The sequence below is a fragment of the Chenopodium quinoa genome, unplaced genomic scaffold (assembly GCF_001683475.1).
Source record: "Chenopodium quinoa cultivar QQ74 unplaced genomic scaffold, ASM168347v1, whole genome shotgun sequence".
NCBI classification, from domain to species: Eukaryota; Viridiplantae; Streptophyta; class Magnoliopsida; order Caryophyllales; family Amaranthaceae; genus Chenopodium; species Chenopodium quinoa.
This window is the reverse complement of record NW_018744239.1, coordinates 2,087,772-2,111,576: the sequence shown is the minus strand read 5'-3', so window position 1 is coordinate 2,111,576 and position 23,805 is coordinate 2,087,772. Positions and strand designations below refer to the sequence as shown.

General features: G+C 35.4%; 2 protein-coding genes across 3 annotated transcripts; both read left to right on the top strand.

Moving 5' to 3' along the window:
- The first annotated feature begins 3,067 nt into the window (after positions 1 to 3,067).
- On the top strand, positions 3,068 to 21,124 carry LOC110694121 (AP-1 complex subunit gamma-2-like). Of its 2 annotated transcripts, none has more exons than XM_021871284.1 (18): positions 3,068 to 3,474; positions 6,328 to 6,630; positions 6,758 to 6,899; positions 7,409 to 7,582; positions 8,143 to 8,322; positions 10,003 to 10,157; positions 10,850 to 10,940; positions 12,223 to 12,386; positions 15,453 to 15,507; positions 15,803 to 15,928; positions 16,022 to 16,117; positions 16,505 to 16,632; positions 17,473 to 17,577; positions 17,704 to 17,960; positions 18,384 to 18,623; positions 18,707 to 18,882; positions 19,419 to 19,523; positions 20,529 to 21,124. In XM_021871284.1, exons 1-18 carry the CDS (start codon positions 3,443 to 3,445, stop codon positions 20,622 to 20,624), a joined length of 2,625 nt encoding a protein of 874 aa, XP_021726976.1. In that variant the 5' UTR covers positions 3,068 to 3,442; the 3' UTR covers positions 20,625 to 21,124. The 2 variants fall into 2 exon arrangements, with proteins under 2 accessions (XP_021726976.1, XP_021726977.1); XM_021871285.1 differs by having other exon boundaries at positions 3,069 to 3,474; positions 15,806 to 15,928.
- Positions 21,125 to 21,858: 734 nt separating this feature from the next.
- Positions 21,859 to 23,559, top strand: LOC110694122 (aspartic proteinase CDR1-like). Its single transcript, XM_021871286.1, has one exon. The coding sequence runs from the start codon at positions 21,957 to 21,959 to the stop codon at positions 23,265 to 23,267; it is 1,311 nt and encodes a 436-aa protein (XP_021726978.1). The 5' UTR covers positions 21,859 to 21,956; the 3' UTR covers positions 23,268 to 23,559.
- Positions 23,560 to 23,805: the final 246 nt, after the last annotated feature.

Sequence of the window (23,805 nt, the reverse complement as noted above, 5' to 3'; positions counted from 1 at the left end):
TACAAAAATCGTAAAAAAAAAATTATTATTAAAGTATACATTGTGACTAAGGGCATATCACATTTATATATTGAGCTGAACTGAAATATACTGAACTGAATTGAGATAAAATGAATAATTTATGAGAGAAGGAAATTAGGATTTGAACTGAACTGAACTAAACTAATTAAAGCTGAACTGAACTAAACTGATTGGAACTGAACTGAATTAAACTAAGATGAAATGAATATTTTATGAGAGAAGGAAATTAAGAGCTAAACTGAACTGAACTGAACTAAACTAAACTGATTAGAGTTGAACTGAACTGAACTGGTTGAAGCTGAACTAAACTGAATTGAAATTAAGCTGAAGTGAACATGCTTAAACTTGGATAACATTTATTTATGATATATATTAGTTATAAAAACTAAGTTAAAGCTTATATATGAATAATATAAAATCCCAAGTAAGGTATTCAAAAGAACGGAACGGAGTATGAATCAAATACTCCATCCATTTACTAGCTTCCGTGTAGAGTTTTTGGAAAAATAAACAATGACATGCTTAAAGAAAAAAAAAAAGGATGTTTAATGAAAGTGTGTCGATGGCTTTAAAAAGATGGAGAGAGTACTTATACTAACTACTCTACTAACTACTCTTTAATCTTCATATACTCCTACTAAATAAATCATCAACATTTGTCAATTTTTAATAATAACCCTTGTTAAAGAATGTTTGAAACGAATTGATCTTTAATTCTTTTACACAATTTTTCTACGTAGTATTAACTTTGACCGTATATTTATATTATATTGATATAAAAAAACCAAAATAACTTGTTAAATTAATTATAATTTGTATGGCGTATTTCAAAATATGAACTTTTTTTTTTCACGTATATTTTCATATACTAATTATTGGTTAAATATACTAAAAGCGTAAGAATATAAGAACAAGGATAAAAAATTTCCACTCTTAAACTCCAAATTTTCCTTTGGCAAAAATTTCATAACAATTTCGCAGTTCGAGAACCTCTTCACAAAAGAAACATTATCTCTTTCAACATTTGCCCTTGAAACAATTGATCATCTTTTTCTAAACTACACTATAACCAAAGACGTTTGGAATCTCCCCTTATCAAAAAGTGGCTAGATTGCTCAACTTTGTTTCTAAAATTAACCGAAATATTAGTGTACTTAAGAAAACACACAAACACTTTATGAAATTTATCTTCCTTATTTGGATTTTTTTTAAAGGTAAGGAGAAGGGCCTTATCGGCCCGAAACCAATCACTGGTCAACCCGGTCTGGGTTAGCGGGGTAGGTCCTTTGGGAGTAGGGGGGAAGGTAAGAGAATCCTCACTCTCAAATTGCCTTTAGTACAACCTTTTGGTTGTGTGATAAAAAAACTTACCACTAGACCAAACTTTGCTTGGTAATTTTTTAAGGTAAGGAGAAGGCTCCTCCTAGGTTAGCGGGCCGAGTTAGGCCCTCTAGAGTACTCATTTGAGGTATTTGGAAAGAGCGAAATGATATTATCTACCGTGATGAAACTGACAAGTTTAGGATTTACCACCGAGCGCGGTTTGTGTTCAGTGAATGGCACCAAAGAAGTCGCTTAGATACCCTTTTCTCTATGGGATCTCCCATTTTGAGATCGTCCCATAATCTTTCTTCTCATACTCAATCCCTATCATGCATTCTTATATCATGAAAGACGCCTCCCAACAACGTCTTTATACTCATTTTTTATATTTCGTTTCGTAACAACTTAACAGCACAAGGAATCATCATCTGAGCACTCTTTAAGGCACCTATGTTTAACCTTAGTGACGCCAAATTATTGATAGCGGAAGCTACTGCTCTTCATAAAAGAGTCCAACTAGCTATTCAATGTGCCATTTAGAACATTATAATTGAAAGTGATAACCCATAAGTCGTTAACTCAATAAAAGATATTTTGGGTAGTTACTTGGTAGATTGAGTATGTAATCGAAGACACCCGTTTTCTCATTTTGCGATTTCACATTTGGAGTATCTAGCACGTCTACCGAGAGGCAAATCACGCAGCGGATTGAATAGCTAATATGGGCCATTTAGTATCTAGTTGTATTTACATTGATGTTTGGTAATTCTTCTAGTTTGTTCTCATACTCAATCTCTATCATCCATTGATGTTTGAATAGCTAATATGGGCCATTTAGTACCTAGCTAGTATGAACATTTAGTATTAGGAATTCCTTTAAGAAAGAAGGAGAAAATACAAGTTCATCATCTTCATGATAAACGAAAAAACGTTTATCTAGTGGTATTTAAGTAAATAACTCAAATTTTTTTGTCAAATATGGACCCATTAATGTTGATTTATTTACGAAAATGACATGCTCACTGGGATTTAATATTGATTTATTTACGAAATTGCCACTAGATACACGTTTTTTTGTTAATCTTGAAAATGAATTGGGGCTCTCTCGGAAAGAAGACTATAATATTACCTTCGTTTCAAATTATTTGCAACGATTTGACATAAAGTACTCCCACCGTCCCTTTATTAGATTCCTAGTTCTTTTGATTATGTGAGGAATAAATGCTAGAAGTAGGAATGGAGGGAGTAGTATTTATTTTTCTTACCTTTAAAATAAAAAAAGAGTTCTGCTAATCTAATACGGAGTATATATATATATAAAGGGGAGTTTTTCCCGAGTTTTTAGAGAGCCACGTAAGATTTAATTTTTTTAGCGCGCGGATTATAAATTTAAGTTGTAGCCAGTTAAATAATAGATTATTAATTTCTTTTACAATTGAATAATTCAAATGCCACGTAAGCAAAATCGACGAATGCGATTTTAAAGTTTAAATTAATTAAATTCAAAATATTATCATTTGAGATTAGGAATTTCATCTTAAAACTAATATAATAATAATTTTAATCACATAAATATGAAAAATATTTTTTACAAAATACTTACAAATCGTGCATCGCACGGGTTTCATCTAGTACCTGTAGTAAAATACGGGAAAAAGAAAAGTTACGGAGTATTATCTGTGGGTGACGTGACTTAATTTCAATAACCCCCATGTTCCTGAATCCTGAGAGTCCGAGACACACATCTTTGTGCTTTGTTTCTTTCGTTCTTTCTTCCATTTTTTTTTTTGGGTGATTTCAATTTACAGAGAAACAGCTTCAAACTCTTCTGAGTCTTCTCAACAAAGAATATAAATACACCCAAATGCCATTTAACCCCAACTAAAAATAAGCACAATTAGAACAACCCCATCAAAAATTCATCCCAAAATTCTTACTTTTCTCTCTCCTAATCCTTAGATCTCACTGATTTTTCTTTGATCCCTTTAATTTCAACTCTGATCGCTGGTTTCTGCTTACCAGATTCGATTTGACTCTTTAAATTTTGTTGGGTTTGTATTTTTTTCTGTAATCGAATCGAGGAACACTGGACCCAATCATGAATCCCTTTTCATCAGGAACCCGTTTGAGGTGAGTTTTTCATATACCAATGTTTTAATTTCAGTGTAGATCAAGTTTTTATACCATTCTATTTTATGAGTTTTATGTTTTTGTTTTTGCAACATTTTTGTTTGTGTTTTTATTGATTATATGGGTTTTTTGATTTTCTTAATTTGAGGCTGAATTAATTTTGTAGTTGAAAGTGTAATTGGAAGAAACGAAATGTGATCTTTAATGGTTCATTTCAGTTGAATTTGCCACTTCTTTTTGAGTTTGTTAACTTTTTGATGAGTTTGGAGTTAATTGTATTGAAGAGGGATTTCGAGTTTCATTTTAAGATATAGGGCAATTTGGAAGAGTGAAAGTTTTAGATGTTGGATGTTTTAGGGGGAGCAATGTTGAATTGTCGACAAATCGAGGTCTCTGAATGTGGTAAAGCATGTAATCATGTACTCTTAAGGGGTTTGGGGTTTGGATATAATGCGAATTTTCATTATATTGATGCTGAGCACGCTTTTCAGACTCTTTTAATAAGCCTAAAACTAGACCAACATAGTCACAAACTGCTAGTCACTCGACCAATGTTGCCAATGCTAACCGCCAACCCATTTCAGGATTTTACGTTATAGTAGGGTACAATCAGTTGATCGATATTATGCAGTCTTACCACAGTTTCCCTAGTGATTATTCTGTAACTTAGAGAAATCACATTTATTCACAGGGGGCTGATCAACTATGTCAGACTGTCAGTGTGGGTCAAAGTTGCTGTTATTAAGTGAGGACAGGTGATCTGGGGGATGGACTATTAGCAGATTATGCAATTTTGTAATCACTTATCTGAATTGTGTAATTTTGCTTCCGCAGTATTTTTGGGGCTATGTTATAAACTTGGAAGGAAATTTTTAGAATTCACATGTACTAAATATTGAAATTAGATGGAATAGGAATGTAGCAAAGTAAAGTGAGTGTTTCATGTGGCTATGATAAATTTGTAGGGAATTTGTAAATATTATATATTTGTATAAAAACTATATGAATTAGGGTTGTAGCAAATGAAGTGAGTGTTTTCTTATTGCTTTATTCTTTGGAAAGGTGAATACAAGAAATAACACATTGGCTTAATTTTTAAAGTCAAATTTTCATGGATATACTTTGGTTGATTTACAATTTTCTTACGAATGATATGACAAAATTTAGCCAACAATATTTGCAGCTTGGAGTGAAAATTTCTAAACTTCTTCAGCCCTTTTCCCCTTGCAATACTCATTGAAGTCCTAGAATACATTGCTGGCAATATGAAAGCCATGCCCAATCCTTCTTGCTTATATAAAGTGACTATTGGGACCTGAAATCAGTGCATAGAAATGAACGAGTTGATTGGGTATAGCAACTCTTGTTTGAGGGATGCATCAATTAGCAAGCAGTTTGAAACATTTAAAAGGATTCTCATAGGAAATCTTCTTAATAGATTGAAGTCTTAAAATTTTCATCTAGGATTATTTTTGTTTGGATTTTGTATTCCTATGAGATGGTTGTAGTACTCATGTGGTCATGCCCTAGTTTCTCTACTTTGCTTTGGTCGAATGTTCTTTGTGTACAAAGCTTGGAATGGTGAGAGTTACACTGTGAATTAGTTGGTTTTTTTTTTTTTTTTTTTTTTTTTTTGGGGGGGGGGGGGGGGGGTGGGTGGGTGGGCTCCTTTTATAGTAGGGGATGTTACTTTTTCAGATACTATTTTTTTGAAGTTATGCTGTATTGCTGTTCCTTTTTTCTGATGCGCTAGTTGATCGCTGAAATGCTGCCATCCAGTGGCATTTAAAGAATTTGTTGACTGGCATTGTTTGGGGGGGGGGGGTGAAGGTGGCTTCACCTCACGTACCCGTGTCATGGGTGGGACACTTGGACACTTCATTTTAGTTCAAAATCATGGAAATTTTTCAAAAAATAGCCAAGTTGGACACTTGGACACGTATCCGTATCGGACATGGGTACCCGAGTCCAAGTAACATAGGGCAATATTTTGGCAGAAAGGGCATGATTAGGGATTGAGAGGCCTGACACTGGCAGCTGGCGTTGTGGTTACAATGGCATTGATTTTAGTGGATGGCGGTGGTTTTGGGATCTCAATACCTTGGAACCCCATATCTTGGGTTTGAAGTGTGCCCCCTTCCCCCGGTTTCTGTATGGTTTAGTTTGATCCAATTCAATACCGAATCCAAAAATTGTTCACTTAAACTCCCCTTTAAATGCTCTACAGTTTGTATTTTACTATCATTTTCATTGTATGATACTATGATGTGTCAGTGTCACCTTTTATTGTGCTGGATGAGTTAGCTTAGGGATGATGAGCTTTAGGGGAATCGATGTCTTTGTGTAATCTTCTAACTACTAATGAATCAAACTCCCTCTCATTTGTAGTTGTCCAATGCCTCCATATTGACTTTTACTGACCCATTCAAAACTTTGACTATAAATTTATGTTATCATCTATAAATAATAATTCTTTGAAGTTAAAATTTTGAAAATATACATAGAGATAAATTCAAAATAAATTAAATGATGATAATTGTTTTTATATATTTGTAGAAAAATATGGTCAAATGAAGACAAGAGAATAGTGCATAAATTAGTATGTTACAAATTTTAAAAAAAATCAGAGGGAATGATTACATGCAATGTTTCTCCCTCTCTTTCTTCCTTTCCTATTCCAATTGATGATCATGTTGATCACTGACTGTGCAGTACATCTTCATGCCTAGGAGATTAACCTTTATCCACCATTCTTTTGATTATTAAGTGTTTTTTTCTTTTGGTTTGTTTTATTTTATTTTTTATTTTTATTTTCTGTCGTAATCTATCTTTAAACAAGCTATCTTAATGCAGGGACATGATTCGTGCTATACGCGCTTGTAAAACGGCAGCAGAAGAACGTGGAGTTGTCAGAAAAGAATGTGCAGCTATCCGTGCTGCCATTAGTGAAAATGATGCAGACTACCGGCATCGAAACATGGCCAAGCTCATGTTTATTCACATGCTTGGTTACCCTACACATTTTGGGCAAATGGAATGCCTGAAGTTAATTGCTGCTCCTGGATTTCCAGAAAAAAGAATAGGATACCTGGGACTCATGTTACTTCTTGATGAAAGACAAGAAGTTCTTATGCTGGTTACAAATTCTTTAAAACAGTATCCTGATACCATGATGGTTTTTGTGTGGCGTTTGTTCCTGAATCATACTAACATGCGTGCCTAGAATTTTTTATTATATTTGTATTTGTTTACCCTGTGTTGCATCATCCTTAACTTTTTATAGAGATCTCAACCACACAAACCAGTACATCGTGGGGCTTGCTCTTTGTGCTCTTGGGAATATATGCTCCGCTGAAATGGCACGTGACCTTGCTCCAGAAGTAGAGAGATTGCTTCAATTTCGGGATCCAAATGTTCGCAAGAAAGTAAGATCTCATCTGAAATAGATACTTATGAACATGTCTATATTTAGAAGCAGATATATGGTTATGAACGTTTCAGTTCATGTTTAGTTCATAGTTGCTTGTTTTAATGAATAATGATTCCTAAATCTTAACTACATAATATGTCATGTTCTAGTAGTCATGATAACTTCACATGATAGTTTCATTTGAGTGTGATTTTGGAATATTACTGCGTCAACATCTGTCTGTGTGGCTTGACCGGATGCTATATGCCTATATGTATACTCAAGTGAGTCAAGTCCGTTGAAAAATAAGCTTGAAATTATATTTGAGCTACATGGTTAAAGATGTGATTGTGGTGCTTGCTGCTGCAATTTTCTCCATTTAAGTTGCTCTGAAATGTTTACATTATAGTAATAAGCATGAATATTCCATGCTGAGTAGGAAATTTACAGTGCATGCCTTATTCCTGGTGTTGCCATTGACTTTGAAACCATTATAAGCTGAATAGCAACTTCAATGTGATATAGGCAGCACTCTGCTCAATCCGGATTATAAAGAAAGTCCCTGATCTGGCGGAGAATTTCATAAATCCTGCTGCTTCTTTGCTGAAAGAAAAGCACCACGGAGTCCTGATAACCGGAGTGCAACTCTGTACGGATTTATGTAATACCAGCGAAGATGCACTTGAGTACTTCAGAAAGGTATATTTTGGTCTTTATTATGTCCTTATTGGAAATAAAGGGGTTTTCATTCTATTTATGAACTATCAGTGAAGATGCAGTTGGATACTGAATACTAGATAACTAGACAAAGTTGGCTTTAAAACTGTTGATTGCACCTGATTAATTTGGGCTTACTGCTCTTTCTCGATTGAAATAATCTTGCTACAACTATTCCCAATTTAAGAGGATAATAACTATGTGTTATGGAATCCAGTTGCTGTTTGATGCATGTCTGCTTGTATTAGCTTTATTTTTGGCCACTATCACAAATTTTAGTTTTATCATGTACTAATCATTTGGATAAGTTTTAAAAAATGGTGTACCTAAGTAAATTATCTAATCTATTGTTAGTTTTGAAATTTCTCAAGGGTTTGTGTTTCTTGTTTTGTGCAACATTCAGTGGTCTGTAGTCCGGTCAAAAATAATTTGAGATATTTACAAATCTTCCTCCCCCCCAATACCTTTTTATGGGGAGAGGTGGAGGAAGCTCTATTCCGGTCTATTGTAATCTAACCATTTTGGTTTTCTTGATCGTCTAGAAATGCACTGATGCTGTGGTGAAAGTTCTAAAGGACCTTGTCAACAGTCCATATGCTCCAGAGTATGATATTGCTGGAATTACTGATCCTTTCCTCCACATCAGATTACTGAGATTTTTGCGTGTTTTGGGTCATGGTGACGCTGACGCTAGTGACTGCATGAATGACTTACTTGCGCAGGTTTGTTTATTCTTCTCCTTGTCTTCCTTAATATTCTTCTAGTTCACCTAGTTGAATCCTCCCATGCTAGGGTCAAAATAAAGATAATGTTCGCCTCAATAAACAAAATACTACCTCCATTTCATATTATTTGCAACGATTAGACATATTTTTCCTCTCTACTTTATGTCACATCGTTGCAAATAATATGAAGCGGAGGTAGTATAACACAAATGAGTTTAGTAGGATTTATGATTTTTCCAGACCATTATCCCAAAGTTGTTGTGTTTGGGATAATGGTTTGGGACCATGCAATATTTTCTTGTTGGGAGGGGGATAGAGAACATAGGTAGCAAAGGCAGGGATTAAACATGTAAGTAATTATAATGTGAAAATAAGAATAGTCTTCAAAAGGCAAATAGATTGAGAAGTTGGATGGGGATTTTAGAAGACATTTGGCAGAAGAAAATATTCCTAGCTTTTCAGCAGGGCTTCTCTGGATTGTCTTGATGTTTAAAAACTGTGAATTTATTCCTAATTTTTGTCATTAGAAATGTTTAATTTTACCTTTTTTGAATTGGCTCTTATAATGGTCAATTAGGTTAGTCTTTGTTCAAAAGAGAATATTCTATTAGCTCTTATAATGAGCGTTTTTATTTCAAATGCTAGAATTGGTTCAATTGAGCTGTTGGGGGATACATATAATTTGGAATTGGATTTGTCTTCCACTCTTATTAAAACAAGCCCAAAATTAGAATTTGAAAATTCATCTTAAATTGTCATTTTCAAATTCCATCTACTACCCCTGGCTATTTCCAATTTTTCCTCATATGACTATGCTGACTCATTCATTCACCCCACTTTCAACTTTTCCCACTGTTCTTCCAATTTTGACACCATGGATTTGTTTTTCAAGCAAGCCATCTTTATGTTGCGAGGAACACCAGCGACAGAATCTGCACTGACCATTGCTAGGTGCAGATTCAACACGTAGGCGCTAGTAGTGAGGGCACTAGACTTGACGCTAGAGGAGAGAGAAAGTGGGCATGAGAATGAGAAAATGGTGGGGTTATGGGTTTCTTTTTTGGGCTGTTATTTTATTGAAGGGTTCTCTCATTAAGTTCTTGATCTTGAATTATCATGGGTACAAACAAGAATTAATGGTTGAAATTCACGGTAGTGGAGGAATGCACACTGTGGCAGTGGATGGGAAGCATTGGCTGCTGCCGTGGTGCTCAATTCTAGAGTTGAAATTCCTATGATGTCAAACTTGATGGCGAATTTAGAATTCTGGAATCCAAATTATTTGTATTTTCTAAACTCTAGATTTGGAATTGAATGTCAACATCATTCTGAATTTGAATCATGAACTTCAAATGAGTAGCAGGTGCCCAATCCTTCCCTAAATGCATACACCCCTTCAATTCACTTTTGATTCTTTTTAATGAATCTTGTCAAGCTGGGTTGATTCTTGTAGATTATTGCGTCAAAAAGGTGTTTCTTAATTGCATATAGTTGGAGGTCATGGAGCTAAATTCCATTTGAAGTGTTTTGATCACATTTATGATTTCTCGTCCACATTACACTGGATTGGGTTTTCTATATTATTCATCTAAATATGTTGCTGTGTTCTTTATCATATTGTATGCAATATGGTGTTGATTATAATTCCTTTTTTTCATTATGTACATTTTATTGTAGGTGGCAACAAAAACGGAGTCTAACAAGAATGCGGGAAATGCAATCCTGTATGAGTGTGTGGAAACGATCATGAACATTGAAGATAATAGTGGTTTGCGTGTACTAGCCATTAATATTCTTGGAAGATTTTTATCAAACAGGGACAATAATATAAGGTATATATTTTTTAATTTTCGTTGTTGTTCTTTCTGTTCAGTGTTCTCTTTCTGTCAGACGTTAAGTTATCCTGTGTCTAGATTGTGTAATAAGTTATCCTGAATTTCTGTTTGGTCATTTTCTACTTTATTTGTTCCAAAAGTTTGTTCTAGCTTACTTTTTGCTGCCTTTAAGAAATAACTATTGGAGTATTGGTTGACGAGGCGATATCTTCTTCATTTGATCCAAAGATATTGTCCCTCTAGAATTGACAGTGTTTTGCTGGGAATCCTCCTCCTCACCTTTGTAGCATGGCTAGTAAATAGTACAATGGTTTATTGTTTTGCGTTGGCTTTCTATATTGTAAGTTCTAATGCTAAGCTGTAATCATGTGAGGTAAAATGCGTGGATAAATCCCAGCAGAAGATAAAACAATCTTGAAAATTTGTATTTCATTTATGTAGCTTTTATCGTCAACCGTTTTTCCGTGAATCTTTTCTTTACTAATCAGTTGCTTAAGGAGTGCATTTATGCAGCTCTAATGTCCATATGTTGTGCATTGGTCCAATATGCTTTCTGTATGAATTTCATTCAATTTTTGAGATGAAAATGAGTTAAGTCAAATAAAAGAAAATAAATTGTGCTCTTTCACTTGCTTTGTTATCTTGGTTATTGTAAAGTCATTTTAAGGGGTTATTATTATTATTTTCAGATATGTTGCCTTAAATATGTTGACGAGGGCTATAAATTTTGACGCTCAAGCAGTACAGAGGCATCGAGCGACAATCTTAGAATGTGTGAAGGTATTTTTTTTTTTATTTTGCAACTTGTTTTGCATCTGTTGATGATTGTTCATGTGCATTATGTAATTGTGTGTCCTATAACAAGTATGGACCCCTCAATTTTTATTTAGTCATCCTCTATAAAAATCCAGGCATTCCTAGCACAGCCTTTTGGTTATATTAATACACATCACTCTTTTATCAACCAGTTTTGTACTTCTACCTGCTCAACATCTAGAATTCTCATTGCTCTTTTATATTATAAGTAGATACCTCACAAGTGGTTTAAGACATCCAGAGAAGGCTATTTAAAATAGATGCAGAAAGAAATTTGATATATACTAAAGGACATTAGGACAAAGGGAATAGCTGAAACCTGAAAGGTGAGATTCTGATTCTGTCTATAATTTTTGGTGAGGGTGATGATTGCTGAAGGCCAATGGCCAACTAAATGTTTAGAGATTGTTTTAAAAGTTACAATTCTGATCTCAAGGTCAAAATGTAATTAATATAAATTATATGGCATGGGCGTAGAATAGGGAGTGCAAAGTGCTCCCTAGCACAGGGCCTCGATTATTAGAGGGCCTAATTTTTTTTTTTTTTTTTCCAATTCTTATTTAATTTTTTTTTAATACTACAACTCTCAAGAACCTCCTTATTTGTAATGCACAACATATTCCCTCTATTAATCCAAGCTCCCATATTAATTTCTAACACTTTTCATATTCTTCAATCAATTCAAATTAGTATTTTCACAATTACATCAATTCCATTCCATGAAATTATAATGTATATTTCTACATTCCAGAATTTTCAACGTAAAAAAGCTAATTTCAGCCAGATTAAAATTAAACGATTCGTATTCCGTAACAACGGCAAAGCATTTAAGCAATTAATTTTAATTTTTCATAATTATTCTTATAAAGCTGCTAAATATCTTCCCAATATATAAGGGTTATCTAAATGTGTATGGCCTAAATAATAGGTTAAAATTAAAATTTTCTATGTTTTTAAATTATTAAGGGCCCATTTTTTCATTTTAGAACAGGGCCCCAAATTCATTGCAACGGCCAAGTTATATGGTCAATGTGGAGAGATGCTAAATGCCTAATGGTTGTTGACTTGTAACAATTTTTTCGTGTATTGAATAAGATAATTGCACAGAGGACATTTTGTCATTTTCTTGTCTTCTACTCTAGATAAGTTTCTTACTGCCACATTTTTGCAATTAGATGATTGGTATGTGTCAATCATGTATCTTTAAAAAGAGAATGACTGAGTTCTAATTAATATTTCTTTCCAGGATTCAGATGCTTCGATCAGGAAAAGGGCTCTTGAACTTGTGTATCTTCTAGTGAATGAGAGTAATGTAAAGCCTTTGACAAAAGAGCTAATTGACTATTTGGAAGTTAGTGACCTCGAATTTAAGGAGGATCTTACAGACAGAGTCTGCTCCATTGTTGACAAGTAAGTATACTTATATTGAGTCTATAATTTTTGTTATATAAGTATACTTAGGCCAGTGTTACTATCTGAGGTTGAAATCTGAATCTTTAGTTTCTTGAACTTGAGTTTATTTTTACACTTTTTTTTTTTACCTCCCTGTTGCTATTTGTTTAAATTTTGTTAATTGTGACATAAATTTCCTAATTTGTAGTAATTTTAACTTTATCATATGATTCATATCTGATAGCTGTAAGATTCTCTTTTGTTTTATAAAATGCTTTATACATACCTTTGATTACCTGCTTTTAAAACCCACCTCTCTAGCAACCTTAGCCGATCAGCATCGATGACCCCAACATCACCAAACAATGCAACTTAAGGCCTGCTAGCCTCTGAGGTCTGTCAGTTCAAAGGCTGCTCCTTTATGACAGCCTCCAAGCCCTCCCATATTCTTCAGATTTCTGCTGCCTTCCTTTCTTCTCATTTCTACCCATATTGCATTTCATTTGATGCCAACCCTCCCCCATCACCTGCGATTTTCCCTCATGCTTCCCAGTTTCTTTTCAACGCGGTCTTTCTCTTTTCTTTGAGATTCGAGCCATTCGACCCTGTGGTGGTCAAATGTGATCTGAAGTTTTAAATCTGTTCTTTCCAGACAAGTTTAACCACAACAGGGTCGATTTGTTGCTAAGGTATGTGTTCAAAAGTAGTTTGGGTTTCTTTTGTTGTGGTTATGGTATTTGAGTGTGGCTAGGCCGCTAGGGTGGGTTGGAGTGTTCATGGTGGTTGATGGTGCTGGTGGCTTTGAATTAAAGCAGGTTGGTGACTAGCTAGGGTTGAAGGAAAGGAGGTGGGGGTTGGGGTGAATGGTGTGGGCAGTTGCTGTGTGGCTTTGAAGTTGGTGTAGGATGATTGGTCTTGAAGATGGCGGCAGCTGGTGCTCTTGAAGGTGGTGTAGGTGAGGCAGTAAGCCGGTACTTGAAAGAGGTAGGGGTGGTGGGGTTTTGTTTCTTACCTGGGTTGTTTTTTACGTGGTTCTATTTTAAATTTTTTTTCCCCAGTTAGTTATTTGGGCAAGGGCATGGTTAGTCATGTCTAAAACTTGCTCGGTATAGAAGTGTTGCTATGTTATTGAACGGGGGAAGTATCTTTTTAAATTAAGAAATTGATACTCTTTTTTAAGAGTTTGCCTATCTCCATATGATAAGTCAGCAGCTTTCTATATGATAAGTCAGCAGCTCTGCTGCTGGTGCCAGTTTGACAACTGAAGACCTCATATAGAGAGCTGCCAGTTTGTCAGCAGCTCTCTATATGATGTGTCAGTAACTCTGCTGCTGCTGCCAGTTTGACAACTGAAGAACCCCATATTATAAAATCCTTCCATTATCTTAAGCTCTTCTGTGTCTTTCAAAACTATTTGGAGCTGGGAATTTTTAAGGAAGTATTGAACTAATAAAGATCTAATACTGTGTTTGGTCAGCTTTTGTGGAGGGAAAGGGAGGGGAGGAAATGAGAAGTTAGAGTAAGATAGGCGAGGGGAGGGAAAGAGCAAACTTCCCATTTCCATGTCTATATAATGGTGGAGGGATTTGGTTTGTTAAAAGAGGAAGGGAAATAAATTCATATAACGCCTTTCCTTTCTCTTTTCCTATTTCATATCCAGACAAGGCAGATTCCCTCACATTTACTCCCGATCTTCCTATCCAAACATATAGTACCAAAACCAGGAAATGTCTTAGCTCTTAGGTTATGATTTTTCTTGCCGTGGTTAGATGATATTTATCATTGCAATTTGTCTGAGTATGAATCTTGGTCATGTGTTTGTTGGATTGCTGATAGAGTTTCTCACCAGTCAGGCCATTCCGCCATTGCTTGCAGTGGGTGTTAGGTAGAAGGGCCTGGGTTGTTAATTTCTTCTTGTGTGCTTCTGCTTTGTTTTATTTTAACAGTATTTAGTAATGCAAATTTTCCTGCTCAATCAATTAATCAAAGCCTTAATTCCATAAGTGTGGTCGGCTACATGAGCCAAATTTGATTATTCCGTGTGATACATTGACAAAGGTTTTCCTCCTCCATCCCTTACGAACCAATGCCTCATCCTCATGCAAATCCAAAAACTTCATATCCTTTCTAACTCCTTCCAACCAAGTCATTTTAGGTCTCCCTCGTTTAACCCCTCCATGGTCCCACCCTTCCGCTCTTCATACCGGTGCACCCTCGGGTCTCCGTCTTACGTGCCCAAACCAACGTAGACGATTTTCCCTGAGTTTGTCTGCAATGCCTGCCACACCTACCTTCTTGCGAATAACCTCGTTTCTGATTGCCTGCCACACCTACCTTCTTGCAAATAGCCCTGCTTCAAAAAAAAAAAAAAAAAAAGGGGGAAATCATGATTCTGGGTTTGTGACAGCATAAATATTATTTGTGTTGTGTGTTGTTAGCTAAGTATTAAATTAAGTAAGAGTTCTTGGACATTTTTTGAAAATTTTAAAATTGAAACCTTACATAGAATGGAAAATACATATAAAGCTACAAATATTTAATTATAGAATTAATACCGCTAAGGCTGGCTCTTTTTCATCCCATATTCCCATGTTAATCCTACTGGTTTCCCATTGACCTAAGTGATTAAATCGTACTAAAATTTGACCCTAAGTTGCTAAAACTTGTATGGAGTTATGATATAAAACTTATTGTATCTCTAACTTTTTCTTAAAAATCTTTTATTGCAAAATTATCTTTTTTATAGTATTTGTGATAATGTAATATAGAGATTAGTGATAATATGTAAAGATCAAATGTGGCCTGTTTTATTAGGAAGAAAAAGGGGGAAAGGGGGGGGGGGGGGGGGGGTGGGGGGGGGAATAGTAAATAGTTTTTTGGTAGCTGTGAAATCATAAATTAATTATTAGGTACATGTAACATGATAGTTTTCCATGGTTATCATATGCACTTTTTTCATAGAAAAGTCAATTTAGTAGAAAGTGTATGTATATTGTCAGTTGTCACTCTTGACTGTTGGCTGTGTTTTGGTTAAATGATAATTTGGCTGATAAATGTATTTGGGGAATGTTCTTGTTGTTTTAGGTTTTCACCAGATAAGATTTGGTACATTGATCAAATGCTGAAGGTTCTTTGTGAGGTATGCACTTGCTTGGTCACAGTAATGGGGTTTTAGCAAGGTTGGGAAACCTGTTTCATATCTATAGCTGTTTTGATGATGGGTTCTTCATTCCCTTGTTTGAATTAGACTCTCAATATTTTCTTTTGTTAACTAGACCAACCCTCAAATAGAGGGGAAATATGCTGAAGGGAGGTAAAACCTAAAACTTAACATTTCATAGGAAGCCAGTTCTATTTTCCTTTATCATGGGGGTGTGTTATGCTCGTCTGTATTCCTCATTTTTCTAGAGCATTGATCGTTGCGGCTTTCTTAGCAGGCTGGCAATTATGTGAAGGATGAAGTGTGGCATGCTCTTATTGTTGTTATAAGTAATGCTGTCAGTCTCCATGGGTATACAGTTAGGTCCCTTTACAGAGCTCTTCAAGCATCAACTGAGCAGGTATTGTTTTGTTATTATAAATTAAGTGCTCATATTGTCATCCTGTTTTCTTTTTGATGAATAATAACATTCAGCTATTGCTTTTTACTTCAGGAAACTCTTGTCAAAGTGGCAGTTTGGTGCATTGGAGAATATGGTGATATGTTAGTCAACAATGTTGGGATGCTAGAGACAGAGGACCCAATAACTGTGAGTTCATTCTGTTCTAAAGTATCTTACTCTGTTGGTTTGAAACATAGCCCTGTTTTGTCTTTTTTCTAGGTGTGGATTCCTTTTGTTGTGTTGTAGTTGCAGGAATATATTCCTACACAAGGATCACATTGCAACTCTTTTTTCTACCTGTTTCTTATGCTGTGTAGATTATTGCATAAAGTTTCAGTGTGTCTGATTGATGACAACAATATCCTTGACAAATATACTATGCTCTTTTTACTTCATATTGTTATTATAATAGTTAATGTTTTTTATTTTTAATATTTTTTTATCCTTGATTGTTATTCTTGATCGTGCTGGTAATTCACTATGTGATTGTGTGTTTTCAAAGCTGGTTTAATAATTTTGAGGTTTTCTGAGCAGGTAACCGAATCTGATGCACTGGATGCAATTGAGAATGCTATCAAGAGTCACAACTCGGATGTTACCACTCGTGCTATGTGTTTGGTTTCTCTGCTGAAGCTTTCTTCCCGATTTCCTGCCTGTTCCCAGTAAGGGGATTCTTTTTGCAATTGGCCTAGTTTATTTAAATGAATTTTTCCTGTTAGTGCCAATCGCTGGACAAGCCTCAAATCTTTGATTAATTGGTTATATTTTGAAGTATATGGGTATTATTTGAGAGGTATTAACAGTGAGCTATAGTTTGTATGGCATTTCTGATGTGCCTTTTGCCGAGGAGTCCTTAGTTGAATCTCTAATCTACTATACCCTTGCGGGATGAAGTGGCAGTAATGGTTGTGGGTTTCTAGAATGAGAGGTTTTTTTTGTTCTTGAGCTGGGGTGAACCTTTCATTACTAAATTTTAAAAGAAGAACATTTAAGTGAGAGATATATGACCATTGTTTGCTTTAAGCATTTGGGAATTATGCAGAAACATATCTTGCTCCTTAGAATATAAAAATTCTGAATGTCTGTGCATAAATGTCAATTTATTAAATTAGTTATGTATGCGCATAATCATCTGTATTGTCTTAGTTCACCCTTTGCCCTTACACAGCAGTCTTCACTCATAATGAACCAAACATAAAAATGTTTCGAGTAGTTTCTTTTCCGTGTACTTTATTTTATAGAAAAGAATTAGTTGTTTTTTTTTTTTATTATTTTATTTTTTTTGAGAACAAAGAGCATGGTTTTGTTTCAGTGTGTTCTTACTAATATGTTTTTGTCACTAATAATGACTATTTTGTTGCATAAAAAGTTTCTACTTTCTAAAAATGGTATAGGAACTCATAGGCCACGGAAATAATTTTTGCCAAGATTTTGTTACTTCTACAAGGGTGGTAGAATTGTAGTAATAAAACTAAATTCGATTATCTGAATGTCATATGCAGGAGGATAAAGGATATACTTGTGCATTACAAAGGAAGCCTTCTCCTTGAATTACAGCAGAGAGCTCTCGAGTTTAATTCAATTATTGAAAAACATCAAAATATTAGGTATCTCTTGGCATTGCTTTCATATCCCAAAAGACCTCTCCCCCTATTTGATGTGCTTTATTTTTGGACTAGATTTTAATAGTTGAAGAATGTTAGTCTCACAGTGCTTCTAAAATGTATATATAGATCTGCATTGTTGGAAAGGATGCCTGTTTTGGATGAGGCAACATACAGTGGAAGGAGGGCTGGCTCTTTGCCAGCAGCAGTTTCTAGTTCCAATGGTCCTGTCAATCTTCCAAACGGGGTTTCAAAGCCTGCTGCTCCCCTTGTTGACTTACTTGATCTAAGCTCGGATGATGTTCCTGCACCTAGCTCTTCTGGTGGAGGTGATTTTCTGCATGACCTCCTTGGTGTTGATTTGGCACCAGCACCATCACAGTCAGGTTAGTTTTCAGATCAGGAGCTAACTGTAATATTGACATCTGGCTCTGCAAACTCTTAATGTAATAATGGACTCTTATGCTTTTTTAGATAAATTTGGTCGGTAAAATGTGATCAAATTATTTTGTCTGTTTCACTAAACCTTGGCTTTTTTCTATGATATGAAAAAATGGTAGTATGATGCTGAAATCAACCTTTTGAAAATCTTGATTTTTCAATAGGCTGACATTTAGCTTGGTAAGATGAAATTTCTTAATAATTGAAAAATGTGATTATTGAGATATTTCCATTGATTCCATTCAGTCTTAAAGGACGGTGAACTTTCTATTGAAAATTATAAGATAAAACCCAACTTCATATGTTGTTGATGGAAGATAATTATCTCCACATGCATGTTTAATATCTATCCTGTTCTCCATTTAAAGGTACTCAAAAGTCAGGAACGGATGCCCTGTTGGATCTGCTATCAATCGGGAGCCCCCCTGCTATGAATAATTCATCAACTCCCGACATTTTGTCTCTAAGCCTAGAAAGCAAAAGTTCCGGAGGACCACTGGAAGGATTGTCATCAATTTCATCCATGCCTGCACAAGTCTCTTCTCCTGGTGGAGCTGCTCCTATTGTGGATTTATTAGACGGGTTGTCTTCCACTCAGTCAACATTAGGTAAGATATCCTCTATGTTAATTTGTGTTCCATCACTTACTTGAGCATTATGCATTTTTGCTGATTGCTATTTTTAATTTCAGAGATCAATGGTCCGCAATTTCCATCAATGGTTGCATTTGAGAGCAGCTCCCTGAAAATGACATTTGAATTTTCAAAGTCTGCTGGGAGCCCACAAGTGACGTCAATCACAGCTACTTTTGCTAATTTATCAGCCAACAGTTATACTGATTTCCTATTCCAAGCTGCAGTTCCCAAGGTAATACATGAAATATACTGAACTCTGTAATCTTGCTTCTATGTACGCTCAGGCTTGCAAGTCTGCATTTAATGTGATTTATTGGACATAAGTTTTGCAATTGTTGAATTCAAATATTGTTTTTCCACTTTGTTATTTTACTTTCATATAATGCTTTCTGACTATTTTGTAATTATACTTTCATATAATGCTTTCTGATTCCAGAATTAGGATAGATGAAAAGTGCATTGTAGTCATGCCTGTTACCCTGTTGTAATTTTCTGGTGCTTCTTGGGTTTGAAGATTGTTTTGCTGCTTTGTCGTTATACTTTTATTCAATGTCTTTTCACTCCAAGACCTAGGAATTAGGACAGATGGTTCACAGTTTTGTTATAGGATTTTTTTTTTCAAGTGTTTTGTTTGGTTTAGTTATTGGTGTCTGCAATCTGTTCAATTTTAGCCACATGTCTGAAAATTGCTCTTGAACTGTTTACACAATCATGGCTTTCTGTGCAGTCTTCTGAGTTCTGATTCATATTGATGTTTTTTGTTCTCAGTTTCTTCAGCTGCACCTTGATCCAGCTAGCAGTACTACCCTTCCTGCAAGTGGTGATGGCTTAATCATTCAGACTATGCGAATTACAAACAGTCAGCATGGAAAGGTATTGTGATTTTGCCTTCTTTAATTTACTTATCCTGCCGTTTCTGTAGAATCTAGATACAAATCATTTCAATTTATGTCGCGAAAAGAACTAAGATGTTTGGATGGAAATGTCAGTGAGGCATTTTATGGTCAGTATAAGCTGTCTAAAAGGTGATCTGAAGATTTTGTATACGATTGTGTTTATTTAGCTTAATAAAGAAGCATGGAGTTCAAACTTATTAACACTTTTTTCAAAATAAGTTTCACATAATGAGTTTATGAAGTCCATTACGCAGTAGTTTACATGCTAAAATCTGGTAGTGTTCTTCACTTCTTCTTGCATTTGGAAATTGAAAGTAGGCTCTAACATATGAAATAAATGAGCTTCTTTCCCAAGTGATGAAGTGATGACAATGGGATTTTTTTTTTCTTATTCACTCTTGTTGACAACTTGACATTTGGGCATGGCTTATTACCTTCTTTTTGTCTCATTAAACATGTTAAGGGGGTGTGTGTGGTTCACAAAATGGTATGGGGTTAGAATTAGGAATGAACTAGGGTGGTATGGTGTTGGAACTTGATTCTTAATACTTTGTGTTTGGTTTTTATTAGGGAATGGATTTTTTTTTTTTTTTTTTTTTGGATACCTAGCAGTGTGGTAGTATGAGCCATACCCACCTCCCCCTTAAGTTTCTAAACCCCATACCTTTGTGGTTTTGACCGTTTGAGGTTAAGGGTTATCAAGTTCTTTTTATAAATATTGTATGAGACTCTACGAACTATCAACATAATAATGTGCTCAGAATAAACAGTTTGGACCCTTAATATATAAACTATTGAATAATTGTAACTGCACCAGTCTACTTCATGACTTTGCTGACATTTCTGAAGCTTTAAAAATGTTGATGTTTTAAGTAGTTTTTTTCTTCAACATAAATGATGTGTGTTCAGTAGATTTTTGAGCTCTTTATCCCATTCTTGGAAATGTTTTGGGGAGGAATATGACACATTTTGTTTTCCTCAGAAACCCCTGGCAATGCGCATAAGAATAGGCTACAAGGTAAATGGTAAAGATGTTTTGGAAGAAGGGCAAATCAGTAACTTTCCACGTAATTTGTGAGGTTCAATGTTATTCAAGTGAAGTGCTTAGGCTCAAGAACTTACTGATTATAGCAGATTGACTCCTCAAGTCTTTAGCCTATCCTGTTAGGGTAATCTGTTCTTCAAATTCTTCCAACGAAGACATATGGTGGCTCCTTGGTCTCCAAGTTTTATCAGAAATGGGTTTGTTCATTCCTCTTTCCTTTTTCCTTTATCCATTTTACCCCATTTGGTGGGCCATGTACATTATATTTTGATTCGTATGTGTATCAAAAACGTGGAAAAATGAATTTTGGAAAGTTGTCTAGGTTATAATGAGATATCTATTTGTTATATTGAGGAACTGGCGTTGTTCCAGCTGTTTTTGTTGGGTCTTATGAACCTCAGAGCTCAGGGCATAGTTAAGTTGAGTAAGAGGCAGAGATTTGCGAAATACTATATACTACCTGCATAGCTTATGCGATTCTTTGATTTGTAATATCATAGCGTGATTTACTGCATGATTTAGTGATTTCTCAAGTCTGCTGTGTGAAGTCTTTCAATATTCAGAATTTTATACTTTTCCCCCTTCGCGCGTGATTGCGTGCTTGAGAATGATCTGCTGAACTTACCAGTTAAAAGGGGTATATAGCTGTACTGCTTTCGAATGTTCAAAAGATTGGACAAGGGTTCGCATCTGGTATTTATTTTCTTGAAAAGTATGTTATTACTATTCTAAAGCTATTCTCCAAAATTAAAAAGGGGGGGGGGGTTATTTACGTAATGTTTTGAGTTTGGGTCGTTTGTTATTTCTATATTATTGTTCATGCTAAACTAAGTTTGAACTAAGCTTTTTTGTGAATTATTCATTAATGTAATGTTCTTGTGAGTAGTGTTTCCTAATGCATGATTGCATGGTACCAATAGTGTTTCTATTTTCACTTATGCTTAAAAGTTACAAGCTCATGGGCAAAAGACATCCTTCATTGTACCATGCACAAGATACAATCTATTAAGATGAAAGTACATACTTCGTATAACATTTTTTCGCTTTTTCGGTTGCACAAAGTTTACATAGTTATCTCCATAGTTCCTTCCTAATTGATTAGTATACCAAGTTCACATAATAAGTTTTATACCTGTAATTCCAAACGTTAATTTCGCAATTCGGTGGTTGATTGATAGAACTCCGTATACTTTTCAATTGTAGGCCATTCTTACATAAAACTCCAAGTAAAAACAACCAATGACTGCTGTATGAGTCAACTTTTGGCGCTTATAGTCGAGTTATAAAGCTTAAACCATTTGCTATCCACAAATATCACAAGCCTACCTTAGTTTCTTATCTTTGTCATTCTCAATAATATTCAAAATGCATGCTTTAGTCTATTTTCTGATAGTATTGCTAGCATCATTTTTCTTACAACTATTGAGTCCTATCCAAATTGAAGCTCGAAACTTGAATTTTCGTGTGTTGTTTGAGGCTGACCTCATTCGTCGTGATTCATCATCAATCTCTTCATTCTATGACTCTTCAATGACATTACAAGAACGTCAATGGAGAGCATCCCTTGGCTCAGTCTCGCTTGGTCATAATATCCGTCTGTCTTCTTCATTTTTTGATGAAAAGGATGTTAAGACGGATGTTATCCCAAATGGAGGGGATTATCTTATGAAGATTGGCGTTGGTACCCCACCTGTCGAAGTCATGGTTGTTGTTGACACTGGGAGTGATCTTACATGGCTCCAGTGCTCACCATGCCAGCGGTGTTTCCAGAAGGGTTCTCTATTGTTCGACCCAACCAAATCTTCGACTTATCATCCCATCTCTTGCAACCCTCAATCCTGCAACTATCCAGAGCTCAATAGTGGTTGTATTCCAAACTCTTTCAGCAATAATGAGTCGTGTGTATATACAGCCATATACGGTGATGGCACAAAAAGTACCGGTCTTCTTAGTACAGAAACCATTAGCTTCCCTTCAGCTGATGCAACACAATCAACATTTCCATCCTCTATTATTGGATGCGGGTTTGATCAACAGGGTCGACTTGGCATCCATGGGGATGGGATCGTTGGTCTCGGACTTGGAACATTGTCACTAGCCTTACAACTAGGCCCAAATATCAACTACAAGTTCTCCTACTGCTTGACTCCTCTGTCTTCCACTGTCGCTGGCAAGCTTAAGTTCGGTGCTGATGTAACAGGCCCCGGAGTTGTATCAACTCCATTTGCTACAACCGAAGACTCTCCTACATTTTACTCCCTCACCCTCAATGGCATTAGTGTAGGGAATAGTTCTGTACCGGTAGCCCAAGATATAATAATCGACTCTGGCACGACCCTAACCTTCCTACCAACTAGCATCTACGACAGCATTAAGACCGCCGTGAAGGGTGCTATCACAGTCAGCCCTGTGCCAGACCCTGAAAATGCTCTCGACCCTTGCTACGAGACCCTGCCCTCGGGTGTTCCTGATGTAGTGTTCCATTTCAAAGGGGCTGATGTTGTGTTAAAGGCTGTTAATACATTCAGGATATTTGGGAATCTAACTTGTCTAGCAATTGTACCTTCAGATGATTCTCTCTTGTTTGGGAATGTTGCTCAAGTGAACCATCAAGTTGGGTATGATTTAAAAGCAAAGCAAATTTCATTTGCTCCAACAGACTGCACCAAATACTAGGCCTCATTCAACTTTAACCATATGCTGCTTTACTAGTAAACATTTTATTTTTTGGGTGCTTGTTTATAAGCATCTTTTTTTATTTTATTTTATATTATTTCTTATATAGTTATATGTATTCGTTTATGTTTTTTCGTTTCGTTGATTTCTCTTTGTGTACTATTAGGCCTTTACCTTTTTATAAATATCCATTCACATTTGTGATTTATAAAAAAAGGTGAAAGAGGATCACAAAAGACATGTGCTTTATCGCACCATATAAGAGAAATGTGATTCCTTATAAATTTATAAATAGCCTTCTGGCCCGTCCATGCACGAGTTACTACTTAGAATTTTGTCAATAACTACCAATTAAAGCACGTGTTTTGAAAACAACTACCTATTAATTTTTTTTTAAAAGAACTACCACAAAGATATAAAAAGTTTAACTAGCACTACCACTTTAACAATTTTGGCTAAAATCTCCGGTATTTGGGTCTCACTTTTTATCACTTTTTACCTTTATGAAGGGTAATTTAGTTAATTTAGATGATGATTT